This window comes from Chamaea fasciata, unplaced genomic scaffold (assembly GCF_029207755.1).
Source record: "Chamaea fasciata isolate MVZ Bird 193981 ecotype frontalis unplaced genomic scaffold, bChaFas1.0.hap1 SCAF_14, whole genome shotgun sequence".
NCBI lineage: Eukaryota > Metazoa > Chordata > Aves > Passeriformes > Sylviidae > Chamaea > Chamaea fasciata.
The window spans coordinates 6,412,115-6,436,756 of NW_027094099.1; the positions used below are offsets into that span (position 1 = coordinate 6,412,115).

The window sequence follows — 24,642 nt, forward strand, 5'->3', positions numbered from 1 at the left end:
ACATCTGTTGTTGACAAAATAATTTCAAGCGTTCCCTACAGAAAATGAATGAAGTGGAACTAAGAGGTAACATCTTCCATTACGTGGTACAAGTAGAGCCTAATAAATCATAAGAAGACGTACTTCGGTAAAAATTTAAAACATTAGTATTGTGCTTCTGGAATACTTTCAATAACAAACAGTTACACAAACAGATGTTCATTTTCTAACCTCAGACAAGTCAGTGGCCAGAACACACAAGAATCACAGAAGCAGTTAGGTTGGAAAAGACCTCTGGGATCAAGTCCAACCTACGGCTGAAAACAATGTCAGCTGGACCATGGCACCAAGTGCCACGTCCAGTCTGTCCTTAGACACCTTCAAGGACAGTGACTTCACCGCCTCTCTGGGCAGACGGTTCCAATATCACATTTTCTGTGAGAAAATTCTTCCTAATGTCAAACCTAAACCTCCCCAGGTGCAGCTTGAGGCCACGTCCTCCCGTCCCGTCGCTGTTCCTGGGAGAAGAGACCGACCCGCACCCACTACACCTCCTGTCAGGGCACGGTAGGGAGGGATAAGGTCACCCCCGAGCCGCCCGTTCTCCAGGCTGAGCGCCCCAGCTCCCTCAGCCGCTGCTGACAGGACAGGCGCTGCGCTCCGCGGCCCTGCCGGCACCGGGGATGTCCCCGCACGCCGGCGGCGCCGGGACGCGCCGGGCCCCGCTCCCCGCGCGCGCAGGGCGGGCCCCGGGCGGGGCGGCCGCTCCGGGCCAGGTGCGCCGCGCCGCGCCTGCGCAGAGCCGCGCGCCGGCCGCGCTCCATCCGGGCACCGCGCTCATTGTGCGCGCGGCCGCCGCGCTCGCCCGCCCGCTCTAAAATGGCCGCCGCCGCCTCCGCTCCCGCCGCCGCCGCCGCCGCGGGGGCTGCTGCGGCTCCCGCCGCGCCCGCGGCGCCGCCCGCCGAGAGCAAGCGGATCAGCGACCTGCGCGTCATCGACCTCAAGTCGGAGCTGAAGCGGCGCAACCTGGACATCACCGGGGTGAAGACGGTGCTCATCGCCCGCCTGAAGCAGGTGAGCGTTGGGCGCAGGCCCTGCCCGGCCCGCCCCGGCGGCCGCTGCTGTGGCCCGGCTCCGGGGGCGGGGCGCTGGCGGCCCTGCCGCTGTCCCGGTGTGGGGGGCGGGACCTGGCCCCGCCGTGCCGCCGGTGCCCGAGCGAGGGTCCGCGCCGCCGGGCCCCCCGGCGCGGTGTGGCCCCTGCGGGCCGGGCGGGGCGCGGTGTCCGGCTGGCGGGGCGCTCCCCGCGGCCCTGCGGCCCGCCCGCCGCCGCGGGCGCCGGAGCTGGTCCGGCGGGCCCCGGAGCAGGTTGTGGCCGAGGGGTGTCTGCTTGCCGCTGTCCTGTTCTTGAGCTGCCCTTAATGCCATTATGGGTGTCGTTGTGGCTTTCTAGTGTTGCGTTTCCAAAGAGAAACGTGTGGATCCGTGATAAGCTGTACTTTCAAAGTGTCGTTTTAACAGCTGAAACTCTCAGCTTTTATCATTAGTGTTCCCTTGCTTTGACTGAAAGGTTTAACCCAAAGTGTTTTACCAAATATTTTTGAGATGCCGAAAGAACTATTTGGCGTACTTGCTGAAGTCAAACTGTCCAGCTTTCCGGTGAAAGTCATTAAAAACTGTATATTTTTGTCTTATTTAGGCTATTGAAGAGGAAGGAGGTGATCCAGATAATATTGAAATAAGTGTTTCAGCTGACACACCCACCAAGAAACCAACTAAAGGCAAAGGTTAGGATCTGTTGTTATACTTTATATTCTTACACAGGTTTTTTTTGCATGTATCACCTTAAAGAAGGACTGTGGTCTATGGTTTGGGTGCAGTTGTAGTTTTACTGTTTATAACTTCTGTCATATAAGACATCCTTTGCCGCGCATGTCTGTTTTCATTGATTGTATGTAGACAATGTATGGGGATGCTGGAGCAGCGTATGTTGAGAGAGGAATAGAGAAATGGAAAATGACTGGGTTAAGAGATGTGTGTTCTGAGGTGGGGCTGTACTCCCCCCGGCTCCTGCAGAGCTGTGCTGTGTGTGCTGAGGTGCCCTGGGTGAGCTGGGGGCTTTGGTGTGTGCTGCGTTCAGAGATCCTGCACCTGGAGTGTTGGAGGTGCAGGGTGGAGCAGGAGCTGCTGTGGGCTCTGTGGGGTGTCAGTGGTGTCCAGAAGGATCTGTGTAACAGCAGGCCTTCTCCAGCCGCGGGCAGGTGCTGGACTCTGCTGCTGCTGAGGGCCCAGCCGTATGTGGTAAGGAGTCACTCCCTGGAGAGAACTGTGGAGTGTGGGTGTATTAGCATGCTCTCTACTGAAGACAGGATTTATAAACATGAATTTTCTGAATAGGCGTTGAAGTCTCACAGTGAAATGTCTAATTAAGAGATTTTAGTGGTTTTGTTGTGAGAAATTAATATTTAAATTTTGTGCTGATCTGTTTGGCAGTGGTTTTTTTTCAGATTTTTCAGCTCTGTTTTCTTTTGCCTGAGAATTTAAATACTGTTTTGTGAGTTTGGAGTCTGGGGGGTTTTGGTTTGGGTTTGTGTTTTCAGTTGTTTCGGGAGCATCTGTGATCTATTAGTACTGGGAAAGGGCCTATGTGCTTTATGCACAGCATTCTTCATTGAACAGACACACTGAGAGTGTTCACACATGTGCTGCAGGGTCTGCTTTGGACATGAACAGGCTTATACTGCTGCCTCATGTCATGGGCTGAGTTTTGTGGTGAAAGTGATTATTCAATCAGTCTGGTACTGTGGATGGTGAAGTTAGTAAGAAAATCTGTCTGCTTAGAAAGTTTGAGTAACTTCTTTGCACTTTTCACACATTAGAGAAGTGAAAGGAAATAAGCTTTCAAATGTGGTTTCATTTTTTTTTTCTATGACATTACTTTATTCCCTGCTTTAGAAAGGTAACTGCTGATTAAGATAATTGCATGGAAGCTAAATGAGGAAACTCTTCCACAATTTTTCATACAGAGATCTAAGTGGCTCCATGTTCTGCTGTGACAAACACTTCTCTTATCTGCTGCTTTTAATCCTCCTAGTCTCCAAACTACTATCATGATATGCATGATGTTCTTGGACTGGCTTCTTGGGTAGTTAGCTGGTTTGCTTCTGCAGAGCTGGTTTGCCAACCAGTGCTGCTGCTGCCTGAGGCAGGGCTTCACTAGCTCCTCCTTGCCACCTCTCCTGTGCACCAAATCCTAACGCATACACATGACATGTGCCTTCTTGGTAAACCTCAAAGGAAAACACAGCGTTTGTGGAGTTCTTATCAGTTCACTTTGCAAGCTCAGGAGTTTTTCCTCATTACTTTTTAGATTACAAAAGTCTTACGGACAGATTTTGTGCCAAAAGTATGGGGAGTTCATGGAGGAACATGAAAAATTCACTGTTTAGTCTAGGGGAAATATTCTTTTCTTGTATCGGTTTATTTCTAACTGTATGAAATAATACGTTGTTTGATTTTTAACTACTGACTGTGAGGTGTTTTTTCCTCCTGATTTTGCTGACAGATTGATCCGAGCCTTTTTGCTAATGCTTGTTTTCCCCCCCACCCTACAGCTTCAGACTAATACTGATGGGTCATTAATTATTTCACTGCTGGACAGCAATAAAATTAATAGCATTACTAGTTCTATAATATTTTTCCCTGTGCTATTCTTGCTGTGCAAGGGAGGGTAGAAGTATAATGTACTCATTTACAAAGAAAATACATCTTCAAGGAAGGCCAGGGAGTGGAAGTGACGATTAAACCTCCTCATAGCAGCCAGAAGGGGAGGCCAGTGGGAGGGAAGGAAGGAGGTTGTCCTTCCAAAAAATCACAAAGTGTGTCAGGTGGTTGTAGAGTTTAGATCTGAAAGTCTCCTGCAACCAGTTTTGCTGGAGCTCTTAAGGTCTGTGGAAAAAGCATGATGTCTGATTCCCTAACACTGTCCGTTACAAAAACCCGATCTGGAATATTGAGACAGGCCAAACTAGAGTGGGAATGGGCTGTGTGTGGGGGGAGGGAATGATACATTTGTCTTTCCGTGCTTTTTTTTTGTGTGTATGTTTACGAAAAGGGAGAATACTCAAAAGACTGAAGTGGGACTTTATTTCATACAACTTAAAAAATGCTTGTAGAGGGATTCAGTAATCCAGCAAGAATCCTTGATCAATCCTCATGCAGAGTTAGTCAAAATTTAACACCTTTTCCATATGCTACTTTAGTTAAATAATTAGGGTAAAGAACTGCAGAGCAGCTGAGCAGAAGATTATACAGGTATATAGGTAAGATCACTTGGTTTTGCCAATTAAAGTTTGTAAGGAACAAATGCCAAGTGCTCCTTTAGGTGCCTCAGCTGTGCCTCTCCACCCTAGTATTTAGTAGCTATGGAAGAATTTCTCTTTTGTGAAAAGATGACTGTTTTGGGAAAAGCTAATCTTTTCAAGCCTGACCATTCTGCTGCCTAGTCTGGTATCTAAAGGAAGTTACCTTACTACCAGTATGAAATATTTTTCAGATGTTTCTGATATGAATGCTCCTTTGAAGGATCTGCAGTCAAAAATGTTGTTGAATGTTGAAATATTAAAATTGGTAATTGAGAGTTACTTTCCTGATAAGTTCTGGAATTAGTGTGGGTGAAGAACAAATTTCAGGCTTTGGAGCCCTCCATTAATTTGGAGAATTAATGTGAGCAAAGGTGTCTATTTGCTGCTCTACAAGTTTCTGAGGCCAGTTAGATAGCTGTTAGTTTGGGTCTTTAGTACCAGTCTAGTTTGCAGTTGAATTTCCAGATCGGCAATAGTGTTTCTTGGATCAAAGGCTGACAGCTGACAGTGGCTGGCTCATACTATTGCCCAAATAATTTTGACTTATTTATTAAAACTGTTTAGTTACTTAAATATAAGAACAAAACAAAGTAAACTAAGTTGTGCACTTGGTTGTCACAGACCTTTCTTTCTAAAACCAATGAACGACTAAGAACTGTATCTTTAGACACAGTAGTAGACTTAAATATTCCTGTACCTCATGATACCATTTCAGAATTAGAAAAGGATTGTTTACTTTTGTTAATATTGTGGCAAATTATACTTTTCAAATTGCACTAGACCTCTTAATGCTATAGAGAGCTTATTCCATTGTAAGGATTTACCTCTTATCCCTTGTTTTTGATGAATCTTTAGCATTAGGTGTGACAGAACCCTGTTGGGAGTTTCATCTGGAATACCAGAAGAAATACAAACACTAACCCTTCCAGAATTTTCTGATGAGTGTGTCACTCTGCTTCTGCCTGAGATGCAAATATCTAATTCAAGAGCTCCCCAGAATACACTCTTCTATAATTCTGTAAATACTCAGGTAGCCTGAATTTTTCACATGGGGAACCATGAATAGGTAGAATAAGCTTGTGCTACTGTGAGGCTTGTAAATGAAATGAAAGCTAAACCTGCATAATGTAAAACCAACATTTTAAAGATGTTCTAATTCTCCTTCTTACTTATAAGGAGAATGTTTGTTCTCTATGTAATAGTCTGCTGCAATTTTATGGTGTGTAGCAGTTGCCTGTTGCCAGACAAGGGATTGAGCATGGCTTATAAAGGAGTGCCATCACTCCAAGGTAAATGGGTGTTTGTGTTGTTAAACACCCGGATGCGTGGTGAATGCTGCATACACACTGACACTTTCAACAGCCACTGCTTGGATAAACCTGTACAGAAATTTAGGTGTTGACAACCTGTGTGACTTGAGACCAGCTGTGCCTGTTGCCTGCAGAAGGTTCAGCTGTTCTGGCTCTGTTTGTTAACTTACCCTTGAATAAGTTCAGAGAAACAGTCGTTTTCTGCAAGGTGTTTGTTGCAATCTGACTTTGGTTATGTGAATTTAAGAGCCAAGTGTGCCTTTAAGTAGTCCACTATAAGTGGATGCCAGTCAGACAACTGTTGAATTTTTGTGGGTGCTGGCTCTTTGGCAAGTTACTGTACCAACATCTGAAAACTGTCTGTATCAGAACCTTGAAATGCCACTTTTGAGCAATGTAACTCTAACCAGAGCAAAGTAACCTGAAGCATAGAACTTGAGAGGGAGAGCAAACTTACACCACGTTCTGGCTTGAAGTTGAAAAGTGAAGGTCCTTGTGTGGTTCTGCCCTGGAATACCTCTGGTACTCAGAGTAAATGAGACTCGCTGCAAAGACAGCAGACATAGTAAAGAAGGGCTAATGAAATCATTACTTAATCTAGTAGCAAATAAAAGATAAAACAGCTTCATTACTGAATGCTGTAACTTGCTCTTGATGAGGACCAGTCAATAAAACGTAGTTCCCTAGCTGCTATTGCAGAGTAGTGGGGCTAACTTGAGGTAGCTTTGCTGTTGGTTTTCTTTTCTCTTCCCTATAAAGTCCCAGTTCTAGTCCACCAGCCATATCTCCTCAGGCAAAATAAATTATTTAAATAGCTTTCATCATAGTCTGTGCTAGAGAGTTGCTGAATGTGTTGAGTATCTGCCCTGTGTGCTTGCCTGTCTCTGTGGATGCTTCGCTGGATATGGGATGCAGGACAAACTTGGTCTTTCAGGTTTAACAAACGAACTGAAATGTGAGAGGGTAAAACAGAAAGCAGTGGAATTTGTGTAGAAATCCTTGCTGTTTCCTCATTGCTTTTTATTTATGTTGAAGATAGCTGGGATCTGTAGACTCCATCAGAGAATGCTGAAAAGCTAACACAAAACTTGAGTTAGTCTTTGTTTCAGGCACCAGCTGTGATGCACATCAGAAACTGTTCTTTCCAGTGTAAGTCCTCTTCCTGAGAAGAGCTGGCTTCCTTTAGCATACCTGTGCAGGTGGCTTTTTGCACCAAAATCTCACAAACCTATTGCATTACAAGTATAAAACAGGACTGTTTGGGGGTTTTTTTGATTGTTTATTTTAAGTGAAGTAAAATCAGTGACACTGACTTTAGATTTGTGAGTTTAAATCTCATGTTTTGCAGTCACAGAAATAGCTTCTGCCTTGTGCCCTTTCCTGGAGATCAGTGTCTGTGCCTGTACTGAAAACAGCAATGTGGTTTTTTCTAGGAGTGTGGTCAGAGTGCTGCCTTTCAGGGAAATGAGTAAAAGCAACTGGAATCCAGGCAAACCCAAAACAACAGTGTCTCCTGTTGCCCTGTAGTTGAGTACTTTGCAGTTTTGAAGCGCATTTAAGAACTGCATATGAAAGACCACGGAAATTAATGGCTGAAAAAATTGAGTATTTCAGCTAGCAGAGATGTCCATACTGCACGGAACTTTGGCTTATGGTTTTCTTTTATATTCCTTTGGAATAACTGTAAAATTGGTTTAGCCATTCATTAGAGGTTGAAGGGAGGAGGGAAGATGCAATGCCAAAAATGCGGAATTAAGTGTTAATTATGACTGCCATCTCATTTGCATTTGAATTGACACTAAGTTTCAGTAGAAGATACAGTAAAGCCAATTCCTAACAGAGCTGCTTTTGTACCTTGTGCTGCTGCAAACTGTTGCATAGGCTAATCTTTGATAGACTGAACCGAAGAGACAGGACGTTCTTCAGAGGGTGTGTTTGTGTGGAGATGTTTCTATCTAGTGTTCTTAGGTCTTGTTTTTCAGAAGAGTAATGCCATGGGTTCCAAAGGGAGCTGTGTCTAGTCATCATCCCCACAGAGGCATCTCTAATAGAGAAAAATGTGCCTGTGCTGGAAGAACAGAATCCCTCAATGGAACAGGCACTTAATACAGTAAAGCAAACGTAGAGAGCAGAAGTGCTTCACCTACTCAATTCTTCTGCCTCGCTTCATCCTCTGGTGAAAAGCTCTGAAAAAGGTGGCTTGGAGAGGCCTGTAATTGCCATGCTTGTGGATATCCAAAGATGCAGCTAAATAAAGCTCTGAGACATTCCATTGTCCTTGGAACTTCACTGTAATTTTCAGCAGGCGATTGCGGGGACTAGATGACCTTTAGAGGTTCATTCTAACCTAATTTCTCAGTGATGTTAGTTTTCCTCTAAAGCAAGACCTTTCCAAAGTTACAATGTCTAGTTAACCTCAGTAATTCTAGAAATGTTTAGTTTCTAGTTCAGTGTTCTCCAGAATTCCATTATCACTCAAAATAGGATAGGTATTAAGATCACTAGCTTGTTTTTTGAACAACATTGATTGTTCATTCTCACTCAGCTGACATTTTATCTCCTTATCTTAAAAATTCCTCAGTTTTTGGAGGGTTATATTATAGTGAACAATACAGCTAAACTTAAACAAGTAGAGAATAATAAAGCAAGGCCGAACACATAATCAGTATTAAAAGTGTACTCTACATAGCAGGTTAGTCACAGCATATCCCATCATTTCAGGTAAAAAGCAGGAAGCTGATGAATTGACTGGTGATGCTTCAGTAGAAGAGGACTCTTTTGTCAAGGTAATAAAAGTATGTAAAAACTTTTCCTATTTTGTACTTAAAGTCAGTGTTTGACGTCAGTTAATGAAAAAGCTTCCGTTTGCTTTGTGGTAATTTATTTGGAAATTTGAAGCATTGTTTTTACTGCATTTACAGTGTGATGCCTAAGGGTGTGATGCTGGGTGGGTTTTAAAATGTGATACGAATTTTACTCTGCATGTAAGACACTGGTACAGCAGTGATGTAGACTGATGCTAGCAGTGATTTTTTTCAGAATAAAGCTAATATTTTTAGTTATACCAAGTATTTGTGTTCACACCAAAAGGAAAGTGAATTGGAGACTCAAGATGCAAGTGATCAAGATGCAAATGATGAGTTGAAAGACTTGAAAGAATCTGTTGAAGATGAGAACTTGAATTCTAAAGGACTACCATCTGCAGAAAAGAAAAGATACCATGACCTGGGGCCAGTGGAGACAACAGAAGAAGTGGAGAAGGATTCTGAAAGTCAGGTACTTGGCTATATTTTACATCAATTTTTACCAGCAAAATGTACATTTTTCTTAGTGTTTATTACTAGGAAGTCAGAACTAGTTTTTCAGTTTGTCCTGCTTATCTCTAAAAAGTAGGTTTTTTTCTTTTTACTCTACTTTACTCTTTTATTTCTATTTGCTTTGATTTGTATTTGAATAGTCCTGAAACAAATGTGGCACTGACTGATAAAATACTGCCAGACTCCATACAGAGTTAGTTCCTAAGTGGTCCTTTCCCCTTGTACTAGCAGTGGCTTGTGCCTTTCGGTTCAGTGTTCGGATTCTTTACATCAGGACAGCTGCTCACTGATGTTCACATTGTTGAGTGTGTATCCCCTTAAATGTTTACTGAGTAATGGAATCTCGTGACCCTCTGAATGTTTGAGTGTTTTATAAATAGTTTGCTTATCTAGTCCCTTTTCTATTTCTATAGGAAAATGAAGGTCCAGACATAGAAGATTACACTTTTCCAACTGTCCATGTGAGTTCTAAATCCATTCTGTTAAGCTGATTTTCGTGCCTGTTTAGCTGGAAAACATCACTTTAGACTGATTTTTCTATTCCAGTGTGCATGTTAGTGAGACTATAAAGGTAAACAATATGGGAAGCTTTCATTCAAATATTTAGTTATGCAGATAATTGTGATACCAAGTAGGTTGACCTATTTGAAGATATAATTCATGTCTACAATTTGGGAGTGTTCAGTGCATAAACTTCACAAAGAATATATTTCACACTCCCTTTAAAAACACCTCAGAGGGCTATGCCAGATGCTGTTGTAGTGTATACAGCTTGTACAGGAGTTTAGAGCTTCTGTTTAATGTAGAAGTTTGCCCTCAGAGAATGTGGGGAGTGCAGAACTGAGCGTGGTTGTTCAGGTTGCTTTTTGGTGTTAATAGTAATATCTGGTATCTCTAAGTTTAGAAATTCATACTGAGTTACATGGAACTGGTGTCTGAAAAGTGACATCTCTTACAGCATCTCCTGCTCAGTAACACTAATGAGAAATAAGTCAATACCTATTAAAATCAGAGTTTTGTTTTTGCGTACTTACTGGAGGGATGCTACCTAGTTTCTGGCTTCTCTTTTGAGCTTTTAAAGCTAATGATGGACTGCTTGCATTTCTCTGAAAGCAGTAATCAGCAGCTTGACATCCATTCTGAAAGCGTTGGTAAGACATGGAATAGTTTAGAAATGTCCCATTGAGTTAAGGGGGTAAGACAATATCTTCATGTCCCAACTAACTGCAAACTGGAAGTGTTGCAGATAAATGCAAAGTTGTTTCATAAAGAAGTTTCATAAAATTTTGTAGTGATTTGACAAGGGAGATGCACAAGTCTGGTTCCTAGATAATTTTTGGAAACATTTTTCATTTCAGTATTGGCCTTCATACAATAGAAATTCTATGAAAAATACAAACTGTTCTGTTTAAAGTTGCAAAATAGGAGACATTTAGTGTTGACTTCCTTTTCTTGCAGGACGGGGAAGATGAAGAAAATGAGAAAGGTATGTCTAAAGTTTAATAGAGTTCAGAGGTCTTACTCTGGTAGAGCAGGCGACTTTTTCTTGTAATACTCAATCTCTACTAATACTAGGCTTATCTCCAGCACTAAGTATCAGTTGTCTCCTCATTGAGCTCAGCACCTGGAATCACTGCAGTCAGTTTATTTCACTCCTAAGAGTTACTTTACTCTTAAGAGTTGATTACAGTACCTATCAGTTACTGTGGTGGATGTATAATACAGTTGCAATACTATGATTCTTAATAAAAATCCATAGTATTCAAGGACTGATTGTAATACACGGTAAGTCTTGATGCCAAAGCCTCCAACTTGCACTGCAGTAACTGATGGTGAGTGAAATGCTGCACTCTCACATTGAAGTTGAGCACCCCACAAATGTATGGACCATCATATGCGTGGCTTATGGTCACTTAGAAATACCAGTTGTACATAGGATGGTAAAACAAGTGTTTGAAAACCTGTGGAGTGGCTACCATTTTTTAAGCTGTGCTCGTTAGTGAAACTATAGAAGGAATGTCATGCATCTGGGCAAACAGACTTCCTGGACAGAAGTCATAAGGATTCTACAGAAGTCATAAGGATTCTACATTTTGTGGACTCAAAAGGACATGGAACACCATCACTTTACACAAGATGGAATAAACACATTACTGAAGCTACAGGATAAAACTCCAGACTCCGTGTTTACGAGGGACCCCATGGCCGAAGTGTGTCATCTTCGCAAATCCAAGAATACAGCTGGAGATGTCTGTGGGACTGAGATGGAAAATCTTTCCAGTGGATGAAGACTGAGGACCATTTGTCTACGAACTCTGGCTTAAGGCTCACCCATCCCATGCAGCAGCCTTGTACAACTCACTTGACTGCCAAGCAACTGCTTGGACAGGAGAGAGAACACCGTCGTGGAAGATTGGCTGGAATTCTCCAAGACTGTAATTCTTTCGGATTTGGGAAGGTTAGAAGTTCTGGAACCAGGAAGATTCAAAGACAGATTAAATCAAACTGTGAACATCCAAAGCAACTATGTTCTTCTGGAATGCTAAATCCTAAACTGGAAAATGGATACTTCTTCTGAAGAACGGGTATCTCCAGGATGGAACCATACTCTCCCTCCTAATGTTTTGGTATTTGTCTCTAGAAAATGTGTTTTGCCATGAAGAATAAGTGATCCTGGGTAAAGGATTTATATTTGTGTTGATACACCTTGTGTTTTTTTCTAACCTTCCATCAGTGCTAATAACTGGCTTTGTATTTTCTAGGTCCTATTCTAGCTTATGCATATGAAATTGTTTAAACTTCTTGTTTTGCCATATTTATTCCTGTTAAATCCTCTTAGATAAAGCAGGTTCTGGTGATGGTACACAAGAAGTATCTAAACCTCTTCCTTCAGAAGAAAGCCTAGCTGAGGCTGATCACACGGCTCATGAAGAGATGGAAGCTAACCCCTCTGTGAAAGAAGCTGAGGATGATAACATATCGGTTACAATCCAGGCCGAAGATGCCATCACTCTGGATTTTGATGGTGATGACCTCCTAGAAACAGGTAAAAATGTGAAAATTACAGATTCTGAAGCAAGTAAGCCAAAGGATGTGCAGGATGCCATTTCACAGAGCCTGGAGAAGGAAGGCAAGGACTATGAGATGACTGAGAACCATAAAGATGGTAAGAAGGAAGACTGCGTGAAGGGTGATCCCGTCAAGAAGGAAGCCAGAGAAGGTTCAAAGAAAGCAGAATCTGGAGACAAAGAAAAGGATACTTTGAAGAAAGGTCCCTCGTCTACTGGGGCCTCTGGTCAAGCAAAGAGGTTTGTTTTTCTATGTCAGTTCTTTACGATACTGAGTACCAGCATTCAATAAGATCACTCTACATTAAGGGGGTAGCAGCAAGAATCTTATAATTAATATCCTATGCTCCTGCCTATAGGTTTTTTGACCGCCATAAGTTACTTTTTAAAATTCAAGATCTTCGTATAGACACTATGTCCTACTGATTGCATTGTCGAATTGTCAGCATTTATTTATTTTTTTCAAATTGACGATTTTTTTAAATGTCCTTGTGATGATGGTAATGAACAGCTATCAGTTCTAAGAACACAAAATGAAGTCAAGTCCCCGTCCTGAAATCTGGAGAAGATTGCCATATGTCCACTGAATAGAGTTGTCAGAAAATCTAGATCTTCAGGCATCTTGGGGAAAATCAGTGCAAGAATCCATAAGGGAATCATTTGTTCAAATATACAGTCTGGCCCTTTTTCATTTTTATTTTTTGAAATGTTAACTTGTTTGTTAGTGTTAGTAGTATAAAATACAGCACCAAATTCTGTAGTTTCAACTTTCTTCTGATTTTTTTAATTTGCTTCTCTAGCTCTACTAAGGAATCTAAAGAAAGCAAGACAACATCAAAGGATGATAAAGGTAACTATTACAAATTCGGGTAGTATTGTCTTGTAATAAATGCTTTCCTGTTTGAGAAGTTGCTTGCTATGTAATAAAATGATTGAACTCAGCCATCTATAGTAAATTATGCTAGAGGCACAGTAATCATTTGCTATATGTATGTATCCATGTATTTTGTTTCTCCTTATGCCAGGTTTCTCATAAGATCAGAAATACTTATTCTAAAGACTTGATGAAAATATATTCTTTGGTTTCAAAGTACTTTTGGAAGCAAATTCCATTTAACGTTTCCCAAGTCTTTGTTTTGATGAGAAGCTATCATTTTCAGATAAGCCTACTGTAACTTAGAGGAAAACAAGCAAAATATAATTGCAAGTACTTAAATGTAATGCCAGTGAAATTTTTGTTTTGTTTGTAATTCTAGCTCATTTTTAAATAACTGAACTCTCAACCAAGTACTATAGCTGAGATGCAAGCTTGCAAAATTGCACTTGTGGCTGTTTAATGTATTAAATTTGAACCTGTTTTTCTGCCTTGGAGTTTCCATCTGCTCCCATAAAACCCTGTATTATGATTACAAATTTGAAGAATGGAGCTCAAGAGCACATTAATGCCGCCAGTTATACTGATGCTTCATGGTTGAACAAATGCATTTGTGTGAGCTCGTGTGTTTCCTTATTTTACCTACTCCCTTTCTGCCCAAAACCTTTGTCACAGAATCTCTGGCATAATACTAAGGGACGAACGTAACTTTACCTGATAAATGAATTTGAGAGGAAATTTTTGTGGCAGACATAATTAGCTCTTCTGTAGATGTGTCTTTTCATGCCAGTTAAATGCTTACGATGAAACTGAGAGCAGATTTACTGTGTCTTCATTTGTGTAGCATATGTGATAACTGTAATAGTAACTGTTGTAAGGCTTCCTTAATATACACAGCCAGAGCCAGGACAGTGGCTGTTTATTGGTATTTATTGATGTTCTAAGGGTATCACAGGACCATGGAGTCTTATGGGTTGGAAGGGACCTTAAAGATCACCTTGTTCCAATGCCCTGCCATGGGCAGGGACACCTTCCACTATCTCAGGTTGCTCCAAGCCCTGTCCAGTCTGACCTTTAACACTTGAGGGATGGGGCAGCTACAGCTTCTCCAGGCACCTTGTGCCAGGGCCCACAGGGAAGAATTTCTTCCTTATATATCTAAACTGATATCAAGATAACCTTAGTATGACCATAACTGAGATATGTTGCCTTTTGCTCTTAGCTAATCTTGATGCATTGAAGAACCAAAACAATGGTTTTTTTTCTCAAGATGGTTAAATCACCTTTTAAAACTCCACACATCACCAGATTTTCCAGCTGTCAAGACAGATCTAGTTCTGGTCTTGCCTGTAGGACTGGCTACTTTTTAATGTATTCCAAAGCAGTTCATACATTTAGCAGTAACCAACAACAAGTTGAACTACATAACTGAAGACTAAAAGATACTGGGAATGAGATTACGTGAATCTCTTGAGTTTTTATTGCTGTGTTGTTGCAAAAATACTTAATATATGGAGTGGGGGGAGTATTTAAGGCACAAAAAGTTTTTCAGCTTTTATTGAGTATTTTCTTCAGGATGTGGGAAATAATTCTGCTGGATTGTATCTTGTTCTACATCCAGTAGTATTTTTAAAAAACTGCTCTGGATGAGGCCGATACTTGAAGAAGTTGTGGGAATTGACCACATGATTCTGGAGGCTGGGTTCATCCAAGTCTCCTGTCTTTGCCTTTCTGCTGTCTCTGGTAACTTGAGCAGTGTACAGACATCAGGATGGAGAACAATTACTCTGTGAAAAAAACCACCTGTTTTTATGGATGGTAGCTAATGATAAGAGCCGGATGTTGCAGCTCAATGTACATACCCAGATGAGGAGTAAAGCATGCCTTTAACAAAGATTTGTATTATTTTTCTGTCTCTGTCCTTTGGGTACAAGCTAGCCAAGCTGTTGGTCTCAATATATGGTGAAATGAATGAAATCTTATGGCATATTTTTTTTTTCTATAGAAGTCTTTACGAGAAAGGTAACCAGATAAACAATTACTTAGAGGTAACAGGCTAAGTTTCTCTTTTCAGCAACGCTTTAGTTAAATATTTGTGGTACCTTTATCTCCTTAATTTTTTGGCTGTTTTGTAAAACTTGTTTCAGGAAGCACGAGCAGTGTTAGTGGTAGCAGTGGAAGTTCAACTAGAAACCTGTGGGTTAGCGGACTGTCTTCCAACACAAAAGCTGCTGACTTGAAAAATCTCTTTGGCAAATATGGAAAGGTATTTCATGGGGTGTGATACCATGTGTGTGGTGTGTGTCTCTTCCTCCTCCTCTGTGTTACAGAAATTGAGTAATACCTTTTAAATAAAGGTTTGAGAGGAAGTGTCTGACCAGTGCAATCTAAAACCCCATATGGCAGTAGTAAGAGTGTATGCTTCCAGGAAGAAACATATGTTTATAAAACAAGTTTTTCTTCCTGTGGAGGTAAGATAAGTACAAAAGAAATTTCACAAATACTTGAATACTCTGGTCAGGCCTGGCTTTTAAAATAATGATGGCTATGTTCCTGTGTAGCAACTGCATTTAACCATGAGTGCAAGATAATGTACTAACTGATAAAATTGTAATACAAATAGTGTTTATAGAACATCCTGCTTTGGGAGACTGTTTTTAAAACTTGTTATGAAAGCTTATGAATGGGAAGAATTGGTAAAAAACCGTGACATTTAATGTATGATGCTTTAGGGACTCTTTCAATGATTTAATGATTTTTTTTTTTTACAGTCTGCTTAAGTTAAGTCTCTTTTCCCAATTTTGGTTAATTGAAACATACAAATTCCATAGAACAATGAGGAAATCTTGAAAGCTAAGCAGTCTTCTAAACCCAGGGTTCTCATTTTCCCAAAGGAGTTTCTGATAACTATGTGGATTTGTAGTGTTTGTGTAAGCCTGTGCAGGTATGGCATTATTGTATCTTGGGAACTAGTTAGAGCCCGAGCACTGTGAATATCAAGCAGAGTATTGATTATGGCATATCTGATTTTTCTGATGAATTTAGTAGGTGGTTTTATATAATGCATTCACAGGTGTAGACACCTGAGAGTGTATTTTGTTGAAACTTCCAGTTATTTGGCTGTTTGCACTGTAAAGCTGGTTGGTACTTATATTTATGTAGCTTCCCAGTTTTAAAACTGATAGGGAAATATTTAATGACTGTACCACTGTACCATGACAGTCTGCTAGAAAGATAAAATTATTGCCATTAGAGCATGACTGTCAAAAGGACTGGCTCCAGTGGCTACGGAAATTCTAGCAAGGAGGAGGAACGCAAAGATTAATACCTTCCCAGGAAGCAGATATCAGAGCTGAATGCTAAAATGGCTTAACTGACACATTTGCTAGATGACTTTGAAGAATTGGCTCCCTTATTAAGTTACTATATAATACTGCTTAGACCTTCCTGCCATTAATTGGCAGCTGCTGGCTTCTTTTGTGGCGATTCATCTGTCAGAGATGAGCCAGCAAATTCAGGTCTGTGTGTGGTGTTTGTGAATGAATTTTGGCAATAACTGAAAAGAAGCATTTACCTAATGGGCATGAGGAGGTGACTGGTCAAAACAGGATGCAAGCATTAATATGCCTTGAGGTGCAAGTTGGGATAAAGTTCTCAAAGCTTTTGAGAACTTGGGAGTGTCAGTCAGTCTTTCTAGTGGGGTGGGAATTACGCTGGTGCTGGGCTGAATTTGTTTTGTTTTCTTAGATACTAGGGTAAAATTGGGAATACCATAGCTTCCTTAGTAGAAATGTCTCTCTCAGAACCGGAATTCTCCCTGTTTGCATAGGTACTTGGTGCAAAGGTGGTCACAAATGCACGAAGCCCGGGGGCCAAGTGCTACGGCATAGTCACAATGTCCTCTAGTACAGAAGTGGCCAGGTGTATCGCACACCTGCACCGGACAGAGCTGCACGGACAGCAGATCTCTGTGGAGAAAGTAGGTTTCCTAACATGAAGACTTCTCCCAAAATAGACCATCTTTTTACAAGAATCTGTATTAACCTCTTTGCTTTTGGAAAAAAAAAAAATAGGTGAAAGGTGATCCCTCCAAAAAAGAACTGAAGAAGGAAAGTGATGAGAAATCTAGTTCGGGTAGGAGCATAGGAGATAAGAAGACTGCATCAAGTGACAAAGCCAGCAAGTAAGAAATTTCACATCTTCTGAAATTGTGAAAATCCTCTAAGCTGAATGGCCCTCATTGGATTTTTGTGTTCTTTTTTCTAATAAGAACTCCATCAACCAAAAAAGAAGAAAAGAAATCAGAGAAATCTGAAAAAAAAGAAAGTAAAGAAGCCAAGAAAACAGAAGGTAAAGATGAGAAGAGTGATAATGGAGCAAGTGGCCCTAATCAAGAATCCACTAAAAAAACAGAAGAAAAGAAAAGAATAAGTATGCCATATAGCTATATTTCCTCCTGTTGAATCTGTGTGTCTGACTTGTCTTGGGGCCATGTTGTTGCTCTTACTGGAAACCAGATTATTAAACACCTGTTCTTGTTTAGACTCCCATAACACATTTATTACTTCCATACTTTATACTAATATTTGATTACAGGCGTGTGTCATATACTTCTCTTACCAGTACCAGTTCACTTCAGAGATTCAGAAATTTCACTAAGGAGAATTTCTAATAGGCAAATAGAGATAGTCGTGTGTGTGTTTTTAAACCTTCTTTTATTTTTTTTTTTTTGTTTCCCCCCTTCACTAGGTGGTAAAAGCCCAGGTCAAGTTGTAGTTTTAGACCAAACAAAAGGAGACCAAGGCCACACTAGGACAGTTAGAAGGGGAAGGTTTGATAAAGTAAGTATCTATAGATTTGATGCAATCCTTACCTGATTTGATCCTACCTTGCAGCTGATATTTGCACTGGAGAGTCAATAAGCTATCACTAACTGTTAAGCTTAGATAGAAGCTTTGTATGCTTTGGGATTGCTAAGTCATTAATGATACTTGAACATAGCATCCAGAAATCTCCCTAAATGAATGAGACTTCTGAAATAACCATTGTAATCTCTATCTATAGCCACAGATATTGAGGAACAAAGAGCGTATTATTCAAGATAAAGTGAAATTCAGGGAATACAGGGGTAGAAAGGATATCTTGCCTTTTGAAAAGATGAAGGAACAGAGATTGCGAGAACACATGGTTCGATTGGAAAGAATACGACGAGCTGTTGAACTGCGAAGGTAGTAATTCAACTTTTTGCTAAAGGCTATTTTATACATTAATTGATCAGATACTATATTTAGAAATCTAATCAGAATGCATTCTGTCAAGCCTTCTAACCAGATGTTAAAGTCTGGGACTCCACCCAGGAGTATCTTTCTGTGAATTAACAAACTCCAAAATTTTTGTGTAATCTTGGTAGCTATATATGTACACACACAGCTTAGATTTTGTTACAGTGGGGGGTGTACCTCATAAATGTTACTGCATGCCAGTTTTCTTTTTGGAAAGGTGAGAAGCAGACTGGGAGACAGGGCCAAAAGTAGTGTTTGGGATTTGTTTGTTTGTTTTTAAATAGAGAATGTTGTATATCTAAATGACAAATCAAGCATAATACAATCTTGACCCTTTAAATAGCGGGACCAAATTGCTACACTGCTCTGTTCTACTGTTTCCATATGGCCAAAAGCTTGTGAAGAGCAGTTAAATGAGCTGTGTTGTTAGCTGGGTTTCCCTAAACAAAGGGAAACAATTCCTAAACAAAAGAATTCCTAGCAAGCATAAAGCTTAAAGGAGAAAATGCCTTTTGTGCTTCCTCTGGGCTGTATTATGGGAGGTAAAAGGAAGAAAGCAAAGTGAAGCTGTTCATGAGTCTGCTAACCTGTACAACTCAGAGTGATCATGATTGGCTGTCTTACTTTTTGGGCAGAAAACTCAAAGTAAATTTTTTGTTAGCTTGAAGAGGACAAGAGCTAAAATAGCATTTATTTTTTAAATCCAAACTTATTCTTGGCTACTGAATACTGTTGTTACTGTGTGCCACATGAGACATGAGAAATCTAAATTAAGAATAAAACACATCAAGAAGTGATTCTTGAAATAACTTTTCCTATCAGTTGTCTGCTAATGGTTCTGTAGATAAGCTAAAACCACTTTGGCTACTTGGGGCTAAAAGGAATACACTTCTGGTGGATGGACTTCTGTGAAGAGCTTACTCTGAAGTAGTTTTTGAATGTCTGTGCCTAAGGTGATGTTAGTTTTGGATGACAACATTTTTCAGATGAATTTCTACTACCTTTTTTTTTTGGTTTTTTCTTTTTTTTCTTCAGGCGAAGAGAAATTGCCGAGCGAGAGCGCCGCGAGCGAGAACGAGAACGGATCCGGATAATGCACGAGCGAGAGGAGTGCCTGCAGAGGGAGAGGGAGCGGCTGGAAATTGAGAGGCAAAAGCTGGAGAGGGAGAGGATGGAACGGGAGCGTTTGGAGAGGGAGCGTGTTCGGATTGAACAGGTGGGCACGGTTGTGCTCTGCCCTGTGCAGGAGCTTTTTGGAGGATGGCCCAGTGTGCCCTCGTGGGGAATTTTGCTTTTCACTCTTCTGCCCAGTCCTTTTTTCTTTCATAAAACCCAGGCAAACATTACATAATTCCCAATGTACAACAACGGGCATCTTCATCTTGGGAGTAATTTGATGTAAAATGCTTGTTACTGTAGCAGCTATACAAGTCAGTCTCTAAACTTGAAGTACAGCAGATCACTTTGTCTATACCACTCTTCCATAATTTAACTAGATCTTTCCTGTAGAATACCACAGTAGACTTCCAAGAAGTGTTTCTGGGCAATAAATACAGTAGTAATACAAGAAATTACCTGGAGACATTTCCATGTAACAGCCAGTAGCATCTCCAGATCTCCTCTACTTTTTTTAGAGAAATATTCCCTGTGCTCTTTAATCTTAGATGCTACCCAACGATGAATTTTAGCAGAAAACTGTCAAGGGATAAGTCTGTATCCTTGCTGACTGTTCTCTGGGTATCTCTAGTACAGACCTGCTTGTTTGTCGTTCCTTTCATGGCAGGAACGTCGGAAAGAAGCGGAGCGAATTGCACGGGAGAGGGAGGAGCTCCGGCGGCAGCAGCAGCAGCTCCGGTATGAACAGGAAAAGAGGAATTCTTTGAAACGTCCGCGGGATGTAGATCACAGGTAATTCTCAAACTGTTTTTTTGCTGTACATAATAAAAAGGAGCAGCTCCAAGCCTTGTATCAGACTTGAAAATGCATTTGTACCTGAAGCAGGTCTTCACAGAAGAACTGGATTTCTGGTATTTGTTTGGTTTGACATTAGTTTATGACAAACATGAAACACTCCTTATCTGTAGGAGGGAGCTTTGAAATTAGAGAAGCATCTCATGAATTAATTCTTGTGTGAAAAAGCCCCAATTCAGAGCATTTGCTGAGAAAAGCTGTTATGCCTTAATAGTCAAAACTTGTAGCTTCTACTTTAAGAATTCATATTTCTGCTAAACGGATGGTTAGTTTTGGGTGTCAAATGATTTTGTCCACCACTCTTTAAAGAGTCTACCTTTGTCAGTGGCTTCCCAAAGGTCAAATGAGCATCTCCTAAAATAGACAACTGACTCAACGGTTTTCTGTGTATTAGGCCTTGATTTGGCTACATGTGACTGATGAGGGTTCCTTTGTTTTGGCCGAAGGAGGGATGATCCTTACTGGAATGAGAGTAAGAAGATGGCTCTTGATACAGATGCACGTTTTGGCCATGGCTCAGATTACAGCCGCCAGAACAGGTTCAATGACTTTGATCACAGAGAACGAGGCCGATATCCAGAAGGTTCTTCTGTTCCATCATCTTCCTTCGATAGGTAGGTTTGGGTAATGGAACAGGTATTTGTCTTCCAGCATCTCTGTGGAATTCACTCTTTAACTGTTCAAAACTGAATGTGGTTCTAAAGGCTTTACACAGTTCTGGCATAATAGAATTGTAATACTGTGCTGACATTTCTTGTGCCTTCAGGACTGGCCACTTTTATCGTGGATTCTAGTATGCTTTTCTCCGAGGACTTTAAATTAGCTGCCCGGTGGCCTTTTTTTGTGAGACATTTCAAAAGGATTTTTGTAATTATTCCTTCCTCTCACATCTAGTCACAGGTTCCAGTGGATTACCTGTGTAATTTACTGTACAGTACATGCTCGTTCCAGATGCAACTTCTTGGTTCCATTAAACATCTCCAGTAACCACTAGTAAAGCTAAGACCACATAATTGTAGCTTCTGGGATTCTGCTTTTAGGTTGCAGTGAACGAGAATTGTAAATACAATTCTGACTTGAGAAATCTAGCATTCCCTGTTTCATTCTGGGCAAAAAGGCGGCCCCATAGTTGCTTAAATTACACTGACCAAAACAGGAACAAATAAATGCATAAAGAAATGAAATGCTTAACTGGCTGTTGTAGAAATAAATACAATTTGGGGTGGGAAGGATATTTGATTTCTATTCCACATATATAGTAACAAAGAAGTAATACCAAGATGGGAGATATTTTATATCCTTATATAAAGGATATAAAATGCTTACATGTGCACAGAAAGGCAAAAACAGGAAACAAGCAAATGACTCTTTCCTACTTTAACAACTTAGGCGAGATCGTTTTGTAAATCAAGGTGAGGCCAAAAAGACTCGCCCAACAGCACGAAGAGAAGAGCCGGGCTTTGAGAGATATCCCAAGAGCTTCAGTGAGTCCAGAAGAAATGAACCACCACAGCCAAGAAGTGAACTGCGGGACACGGACAGACGGGAAGTGCGAGGAGACAGAGATGAAAGGAGAACAGTGATCATTCATGACAGACCAGAAATTCCACACGGCCGACATCCCAGAGAAACCGGTTCCAACCCACCTAGGCAAACAAATTGGAAGAGTGAGGGAAGCATAAGCACAGACAAACGGGATGGCAGGTAAATGTGCTGACGAACCAGTGAAAATACTGATTGTTGTACAATTTATCCATAGTAGCGATTCCTCAAGAATTAGTGTCTAAAGAGAGACTAGACCCTCACCTCCTGAAGAGAAGTGTTGGAAGAAATACGGAGGTTGTCAAGTGCTAAATCTCATCTAGGAACTGGATGCTGACTCCCAGCAGTCTGTTCTTAACCATGAGTAGTAACACAGACTTCAGGAGGCTTTTGTGTAGAATGCAGATAAACGAGTAGCATGTGAGCTTTAATTATTTAAAAAGCCACATCGATCTAAAAGAATGTTTCTAAGAAGTCAGCTGTAGGTTGCTAAGGACCACAGGAATCTCTGCTGTCTACATGTGCTGTGATTTGGTACCAATTCAACAATACTGAAACCAAAATTTTGATGGAAGCAATTTTTACAGAGGCGAGCGGCCGGATCGGTCGGGAAGGGAAGTGTCGGGCCACGTGAGGGGAGCACCTCCCGGCAGCCGCAGCAGCGCCTCCGGCTATGGAGGCAGGGAAGGAGAACGGGGCGTCATGGGAGAGAGAGGTGGAGGACAAGTGAGTCACCTTCTTGTGTTTGTGTGCCTGAAGGAGAGGCTGGAAAATGCAGACTCATGCTGGAAAAATGACCATGTAGCATCATCAAAATGATTCACAAGCATTCTGCCTATCTTCAGCTTAGTTTTCTTTATGTTAAAGGCTCTGTTTAATAATCCAGGAAATTGCAGAAAAATATACTATTCTCTTTTTTTCTGACATCTTTATGATCAAAACAATATGTGAGAGAGTAGATGATTAAGCTTTTGAGAGTCTGTTGTCACCTTTTCAGGGTTTTAACCATATGTTGCCTGCTACTTTCAGTGCAGTTTATAATTGTAGTTTGTAATGTGATCCTGAGCAAAAATCCTTCTGCAAGACTTGTATTTAAGGACTACAGATACACTCACTCCTGCTGGTAAATCCTGAAGCATTTTAAAAAGTATTAAATGTTCTTCCTGAGTTCTATGCCAGTGATTGTGATCAGGGCAGAATTGGGAGTAAAGTGCCAGTCTGTGGAACCTCACTGTCTGCATACCCACACACTTGTCATTGCAGCTAAGTTTGTTACCTGGAATTGACAGGAATATTGTAAACACGTGTGAGCAGCCTGTGGACTGAAATCTTAAAAGGGGCTGGACTTGTGTTTATTCTATCAGCTGTAAGCTTACCTTTCTTGACAAGCCTGTTTCCTGTAGATAAATCGGCCCCCTCTTCGTGAGAATGACTGTCACTCTCTCCCCAGCACTACGAGGACAGACACGTCGTGGAACGCCACAGTCGTGAAACTGGACCAAGGAAAGAATGGCATGGACCTAGTTCTCAAGGAAGTGGCTATCATGACACAAGGAGAATGGGAGATGGCCGTGGAGGAGGGGGCATGATGGCTCCACATACAAGGTACAGAAACCACTCCTTCCTCTCCGTTCCCCAGTGAGCCCCTGCAAGCTCTGGTGTCCTTAGGCGGAGCAGCAGTGTGGGCAGCAGCAGGGGAGGCCCTGTGGCTGCTGCCCAGCACACAGCCCCACCTGCCCGGCCAGCACAGGCGCCCCGGGGGTGTTGATGTACGAATGTTACTACCCGTGTACCGGTTTAGGTATGTATCGTAACGCTTCTTTTAAAACTTCTGTTTCCAGTAACTCTTCACCCATTAATAGAGTTGTACAGATCACAGGCAATTCCATGCAGAGGGGAAGTGGCTCAGGATTTAAGCCATTTAAAGGTGGACCTCCACGAAGATTCTAAGATCTACAGCTGTTTGGTTTCAAGATAACTTATTGAAATCTCTTGTAAACTTTCTCCGATTAAGAACAGGAAATCTTGTCTGGAAATCCTGGTTAAATTTTTTTAATTTAACATGATTATTTTCCTCTCAATTTTGGAGGCATTTTAATAGTTACGTTGTAATTTTGGATAGTTTTTGTGTATCTTTGATAAGCATTTTCCCTGAGGCACTAGAGCTATGTATAAAGAAATTGGAACCAAAATATTTGTTAATTCTGTATAAAAGAATAGTTTGCAGCTGTGTGCTTGTAGTTTGATTTGCCAACATTAGCTCTGTGGTGTCATGCTTTAAAGTTAGCTACTTCTCACAACATCCACAATAACCTCCATTTTGAAGGTTGTCCAGGCTATTAACTCTGCTTTCTAATTTGTAGAGAAATAAGATTTGTTCTTTCATTACTGGGTATTATGTAACCTATTTTTGCAGAAGGTACTGTTACATTGAGTGCATTTATGTGTATTCTTGCAAATGTATTCTTTTGAAATAAACCTTCATATTCTGTATAGCTTCTAGTAAGTCTTTACAGCAGTCTTTGGGGAAGGAAGGCAGAATTAAACAGACATGTTGGTATGGTAAATCAAAGCATGGGTGCCATTAGATTCTAACTAAAACTTCCTCGTCTCCTTCACTGTTACTGAATTGAAAACTTAGAAGCACATTTGCTCACAGAAGATAGATTAGAACCAAAAACTAGCACAACACTCAAGCAAGGCCCAAAGAAATAACTTTAGTTTGCTCTTTGTGTTTAGCAAAGCTCTGTGTAAGTTTGAAACAGCTGGGGCTTTACACCAGACTACCACAGACTGCTCCCTCTGCTTGGGGACTCCTGCAGCTGCTCACTGATGTGGCCTTGAGGAAGAGGCTGCATCTTGTTAAGCCTTTTGGTTTGGGTCAGCATGGAAGGGTCTGTATTAAACCTTTCTGGACCAGGCCCAAAGAGAAATGCCA

General features: G+C 41.2%; 1 protein-coding gene across 8 annotated transcripts; it reads left to right on the forward strand.

Moving 5' to 3' along the window:
* Positions 1–847: 847 nt before the first annotated feature.
* SLTM (SAFB like transcription modulator) lies at positions 848–24,199 on the forward strand. Of its 8 annotated transcripts, none has more exons than XM_066196058.1 (21): positions 848–1,053; positions 1,676–1,763; positions 8,372–8,445; positions 8,741–8,926; positions 9,381–9,428; positions 10,426–10,453; positions 11,807–12,275; positions 12,836–12,885; positions 15,057–15,175; positions 16,739–16,888; positions 16,983–17,092; positions 17,180–17,340; positions 17,659–17,750; positions 17,974–18,137; positions 19,227–19,407; positions 19,975–20,099; positions 20,609–20,776; positions 21,552–21,866; positions 22,280–22,430; positions 23,155–23,309; positions 23,546–24,199. In XM_066196058.1, the coding sequence occupies exons 1-21, from the start codon at positions 859–861 to the stop codon at positions 23,652–23,654; spliced, it is 3,138 nt and encodes a 1,045-aa protein (XP_066052155.1). In that variant the 5' UTR covers positions 848–858; the 3' UTR covers positions 23,655–24,199. The 8 variants fall into 8 exon arrangements, with proteins under 8 accessions (XP_066052155.1, XP_066052157.1, XP_066052160.1 ...); XM_066196060.1 differs by having other exon boundaries at positions 22,292–22,430; XM_066196063.1 differs by having other exon boundaries at positions 17,180–17,259.
* Positions 24,200–24,642: the final 443 nt, after the last annotated feature.